This window comes from Falco biarmicus, chromosome 4 (assembly GCF_023638135.1).
Source record: "Falco biarmicus isolate bFalBia1 chromosome 4, bFalBia1.pri, whole genome shotgun sequence".
Classification (NCBI taxonomy): domain Eukaryota; kingdom Metazoa; phylum Chordata; class Aves; order Falconiformes; family Falconidae; genus Falco; species Falco biarmicus.
Window position 1 is genome coordinate 21,638,114 of NC_079291.1, and position 6,000 is coordinate 21,644,113.

The window sequence follows — 6,000 nt, forward strand, 5'->3', positions numbered from 1 at the left end:
TTTTCCAACTCAGAAAAGGGATATAGCGTTAACTTGCAAACAGTGAAAATTGCTGAAAAATGAAAGGAAAGGAAACCTGATATTCAGAGGCTAGTAACTGCTGTTGGTTTGTATTATTAAAGCTGTGGTGCTTGGACAACATGGGATGGGAGAGGAGACAAAAGGATTAATCACAAAGATGAGATGATAAAGAGCAATTGCCTTTGATGTCATTTCCTGTAATTAGACTTAGCTTTAAGGGTTTTGCAGATTGTCAGAAATAAGAAAGCGTGACTCATAACCTGTATTATTTAGTGTACTTAGAATTTTGTTGTAGTGCTCGTTTTCTGTTAGCTTAAATATCTAGCGCTATATATATTTATAGATATACCTATCTGATAGTTTTCGTAATCCATTGTAAATGACCTCTGCCAGTCAATTAGGCAGGCAGGCAGGAAGTCCCACCCTGGCAGAGCATCAGTGTAAGACTCTTCTTTCTCAATTTTCCCTCAGACACACCATCCTGAGAAGCCACTTTTTCCTACCACAGGAAGCCCAAGAGAACACTATAGCTAGCAGTCTGACAGCCAAACTGAACCCTGGCCTTTTGTATCCTGCCAGGTTTGAAAAGCTGGACATCACCCCTAAAAGTGCCCAGAAGATAAAGCCGGTGCTTGAGCGGTGGATGGCTGAGGCTGAGGCCCGCCATCGAGCAGGTATGCAGAACCTTACCGAGTTTATTGGAAGCGAACCATCCAAAAAGCGCAAGAGGCGTACCTCATTCACGCCACAAGCCCTTGAAATCTTGAATGCCCACTTTGAGAAGAACACGCACCCCTCTGGGCAAGAAATGACAGAGATTGCAGAGAAACTGAACTATGACCGGGAAGTAGTTAGAGTTTGGTTCTGCAATAAGAGGCAAGCACTGAAGAACACAATTAAACGTTTGAAACAGCATGAGCCTGCGACGGCAGTTCCTATGGAGCCTTTAACAGACTCTCTGGAAGAAAACTCCTAAAAACAAAACAAAAAACCATACACAAAAAAAAACCAAAAACGTACCAACAGAAACGTAACCATTCGAACTCTGCGAAGATACCTGTTCATCACCCTTGTAAGTAAAAGACTGAGAAAACTACAAGAAGGACAGAACAGTTTATAAATGTCCGTGGGTTTTCCTATTTAAAAACAAAACAAAACAAAAAAAAAACAAAAAACAAAACAAAAAAAAAAAACAAAACAAAAAAAATACACAACACTTAGTGTGTGTGTGTGTCGTAGAATTAGTTCCCAAAAAAAAGAAAAAGCCAGTTTTTTTAAATGGACTTAAAGTAAACCAAATAACTGCTTACTTTTTTTCTGTATATTATGAAAATATGAACACATTTTAAGGAAAAACAAAACAAAAACAAAAAAAGAAAAAAAAAAAAGAAAAAAACTTTTATCTGTTGAAAAGAGAATACAAGCCTGCCACCTGGAGGAGTGATTGTAGCCTTTCAGGTATCAAGTGCTGATTCACTATGAAAACTATTAACCAAAGTCAGAAATATGGCATTGCAAACTAGATTGTTAGTCTACTCTTTTATGAGTGTAAAATTGTGTTACGAATTTTTACATTTGTATTTTGCAAACAGGAAAGCAACAGGATTAATTTCTGTCATCCTTGTTCGCACCCCCTGCAGGTGTGTACAAACAGGTGTTAAAGCCATTCCATAGTGGTCACCTCCTTTTCTTTTCTTTTAGTCAACAGTTTTGCAATCTCCAAGTGTTTGGGTGCCAAAAGTAATTTATTTTTATTGTGATTTGCGGGGTTTGGTATTTCTCTTCTAAGGGTGTATGTCTTGGTTTGCATTTCTTTTTTTTTTCTTCTTCTTTTTTTCTGATTCTTTTTGCTGCCTCCCCCCTTCCAGCTCATTCCCCACCCTTTCCCACATAACCCAGTACTGTCTGAAGATTTTTAAAAAGTGAAATCTGAGCATTTTTGTATTGATACAATGAAATGCAATAGAGGACAAAGAAGGATTAGGATTATGTCTGATGAACTGACAGCCCACGCTGAACATTGTGCTTACTGTCAAATGGGTAGCTTGGGATTTCTCCGTCCTTTGGCCATGAACCTGGAGAGGTTACCAAAACTCATTTTGTAGTATAAATATAAACTGCACACTGGGTTCAGTACCGCATCTATATTATGGTTCTGTTTGAAGCAATTTCTCTCCGAAGTCTGCTAGCCAAAGAAATTTCTTGAGATTCTGATGAAAACAAATGGATAGGCTGAGGAGTGATGAGGATGTTTTGACCGTTACGTCACTATGGACTGTTTCAGCGGTAGTGCTTTGTTCCTTCTGCCTTTTTTGTTTGTCATCCCTGTATTGATGCTTGCCCTGGTGACCTCTTCAGCAGGAGGATGTGTTTCTGCAGGTGTTTGCTGTGACAGCTGCCTAAGCTAAGCAATCAGGATGTAGGGAAACCTGTTGAATATCCTTTGGGAATAGTAAGGTGGGTGACCTGTAATGTGTTTCAGGTGAATTGATTTTCCTTTAAAGATAACTCATCTCTGTGTCTTCCTTTTCGATTGTACAAAATCAAATACAAAAAGTAAATAAATACTGTGGTCATTGGACCTACGAGTATACCAAGGCTCAGAGGGAGAGAAAGGTGTTGAAGGTTCTAAGTGGGGTACAGGCTGACCCACGAAGGTCACCTGCAATTCTCTTCTTCTGAGCTCGGCTCCAGCCTTTGGGGTTCAGCCCACTGTTAGGGTAGAAGCTGCATCTTGATCAGGACTTTCCAAAAGATAACACTGGGAATTTCAGTCAGCTCACTGTAGAGGTGGTAAGAGTAAAATTCTGCTGGCATAACTCCTAATTGCATTCACTGACCTCAGGATGGTTGTACTGGATTTTTGTGGGTCTGTGCAGGATGTTGGAGATGGTTTCCGAAGTGCTGGAGTCTTCAAATAACACCTCTGGTAAAGAGTTTTCAAGAACTCAAGGCTATATACAAAACTTAGTGAGAGAAAGGGACTTCCATTGATTTCACTAGGCTTTGAATCTGGCCCTCAATATTTTATTAACAGGATTTGCTTGTAGAGTGGGGTATTTGCTGCATGGTTGGTGGAGTTTTAAGGCTTCAGAGACCATCATCTGTGCCAGAAACTGCCTATAAGTGTGAGTGCTCTCAAAGGTCAGGGTGGGAGAGCACTGAGGATCTAGTACTCCAGGCTGGGCTCACATCCAGCAAATGCATTTTAGGCTTTAAGCTTCAGCAGGGTATATTTAAGGATATTTTCAGTATTGCTTTTATGAGGAGGAGAGTGAGAATTTTTATTGACTCTTTTCCGACTGTTGATACATAAATATCTGCTGGAGGAAACAACAGTAACCACAGGCAAATTCTGAGGGACAAAAAAGATGCTTTACACAAGCTGAGCATGTGAAGTAAAGAGAGTCTCACAGCAACATCTGCCACTCTGGGTTTTCTTTTTCCCTCTCCATCCATAGATACCTACATCCACAGATACATCTATGTTATCTATACCAAACAGCCCTAAGCTTGTGGCCACTATTCAATTTACATAACAATTAGGAGACCACCCAGAAGCCAACAGGGAAGCAGGGAAGAACAGATCACGTTTGGAAGCAGATGCTCCTGAAGAACTAGTCATGTCTCCAGTAAGCTGCTAATTGTCCAGGTCATTAATGCCATATACATGATTACCTGTCCAGCCACCCTTGAGACCAACAGTACACCACCACCCCCTCCAGCCCTGTCATCAACAGCCTGGGAACAAAACCATCAGCCATTCTTTGCCTAGAAACTAAATTTCCAGGTCTCCCAGGGACTGCTCTAAATTTTGTAAAGAAAAATCCCCCAAGAAGGAAAAGTTAACTAAACAGTGTATGAAAGATACTAAATGTTTAAAAATGTGCTGGCAGCAGTTATATAAGCTTTTTTTCTGTTCCAAAGTACATATCAGAAGGATATAACTAGGACAGTAGAAATGTAAAATAAATATAAATCGCCAGCTTGGAAGAAAAAACGATGTTCATCCCATAGTCTTAAAACCATTCATGTGCAGTGATTTTTTTTACAGTTTTCTAATTTTGTATTATGTTTTGTAAATTATTTATAAAGTGTTGTAATGCTTCTTATATTAATTTTTTTATAAACAAATTTTTGCTATGAGGCATAAATGGTGCCTGAACAGATTCTTAGGAAGATAAATTATGTGTCAGTCATACATCTTTGGGGGGCCATAAATATTTTCCTTTATTTTGTTACTGGCAACATTTCTGATTTCCATTTGTAAACAATTTTCATGTATTGATTACATTTGAATACCTTTTAATTTAGCATGTGACTAAAAGATAGATTGCTACCAGCAAATGAAACAAAAGTCTCTTCAGTCATATGTGAAGGTTTAATGGTTTTCCAATTTATTGATCATTGACTTTCTTTAAATATATATATATAAAATATTATTATTTGAATAATGAACCAAAGGTTCACTTACTGTTTTGATTTTGTCTTTTTATGTTTTTCACTAAAAAGCTATTTTGGACAGTTGAAGAAATCAAATGCATTCAAATGGTTCCAGTTTCTTTACGTTAATACTGAAAAAAAAAGAAAAAAAAAAAAAAAGAAAAAAAAAGAAAAAAGAGAGAACAAGAAAGCAAAAAGGAGCTAGGAAGGAACAAGTAGAGGCGTATCAAAGAACTCAAGCTATAACCAAAAAGAAATATGTAAAATGCCTTTGCTCGTCTTCTCAATGCTGGACCAAAGCTCAATGTATGTAGGTATATGCACATTGTATAGATATGGCTAAATGTTGCTGACAATCTCGCAATACTAAACTGTTACTGTTTAAAAAAAAAAAAAAAAGAAATACAAAAATAAAACTGTTCATCAGTGTTTTACCTCAGCACTCTACTTGTACCCAGTTATTGACCAACATTCAAATAAGAAGATAAGAGAGGAAATTGATTTCCATGTCAATGTTTGACTGTAAAATCTGTTTGGAAAACATTTTGTAATGAGCTTTTTGTCATGTGGTTTGCTTGTTTCCAACTTGAGATTATGTGGGGCACATTTGTTTATTTATTGTTAAAAAGTGATATTATTATTATTAATTATTATTATTACTATTATTCTTCTTATTATTTTTGTCCTATGTGCTATAATCTACAGAATGGTCACCAGGGTCACTTATGAAGCACTGCAAAGAGATCTGTTTTTCCATGCATGGAGCATGCAGCGGGAAAGATGGCAGTACAAAACGGACTGTATTGTCTTGTTAAAAAATAAGAATAATTACAAAAGGAGTTGATGTGGTGGACTTGTGACCAAGAAACCAAACTGGATATTTAAAAGCTCCTTACTACTCTGACTTTGAAACCAAAGCTGATTTATCTGCACAGGTTGCTTAACATGAAAAAAAAAAAAAAAAAAAAGAAAAAAAACTAAACAAAAAAAACCTGACAAAAACTGTACTTAATCTAGAGCAATATCTGTATGGTCAGTAAAGCTGCACTTTGTGTATTTCTTAACAGCTTCAGATCTGTCACTTTTAATTTGTACCATAAAAAATAAAGAATTGTTTGACATGAAAAATAAGCTCCTTTCATGTGTTTGTCTTAAATCTCATGCATTATTCACATGACCAGAGCTCATGTAATTTCACATCAGTTCAATACAAAAACAGTTAAATGCTTGAAAGAAAGGAAGGAAGAAAACCCATCCGCACTGTGGAGCATCTTTTTATCTGCAAAATTAAACGTTGTTTCTGTACCCAGAGTGGGCATGTACATTGGTGATGTCTTATTTTCTCTACAGATACGCAGAGTAGAGGATCTGCCTCAGGAATACCGTGGGATCACTCAGGTGAGTGTGTATTATCCCCCAGGCTGAGTGGAGCTAAGCCCAGGTGGACGTGCAGGCCAGAAACAGTGACTCTCCCGGTGCCTCCGCAGCTCCCTGAACAAAGCGCTGGTAAGTGATTGGGAGGGGAGTGCGGCAGCA

General features: G+C 37.7%; 1 protein-coding gene across 1 annotated transcript in view; it reads left to right on the top strand.

Annotated features, from left to right (window-relative positions):
* POU6F2 (POU class 6 homeobox 2) overlaps positions 1-4,394 on the top strand; it is a 253,434-nt gene extending 249,040 nt beyond the window's left edge. The window contains exon 9 of the mRNA XM_056338528.1: positions 493-4,394. Coding sequence (XP_056194503.1) covers positions 493-997 — 505 coding nt within the window. The 3' untranslated portion in view covers positions 998-4,394. The remainder of the gene's footprint in view (positions 1-492) is intronic.
* The last annotated feature ends 1,606 nt before the right edge of the window (positions 4,395-6,000 follow it).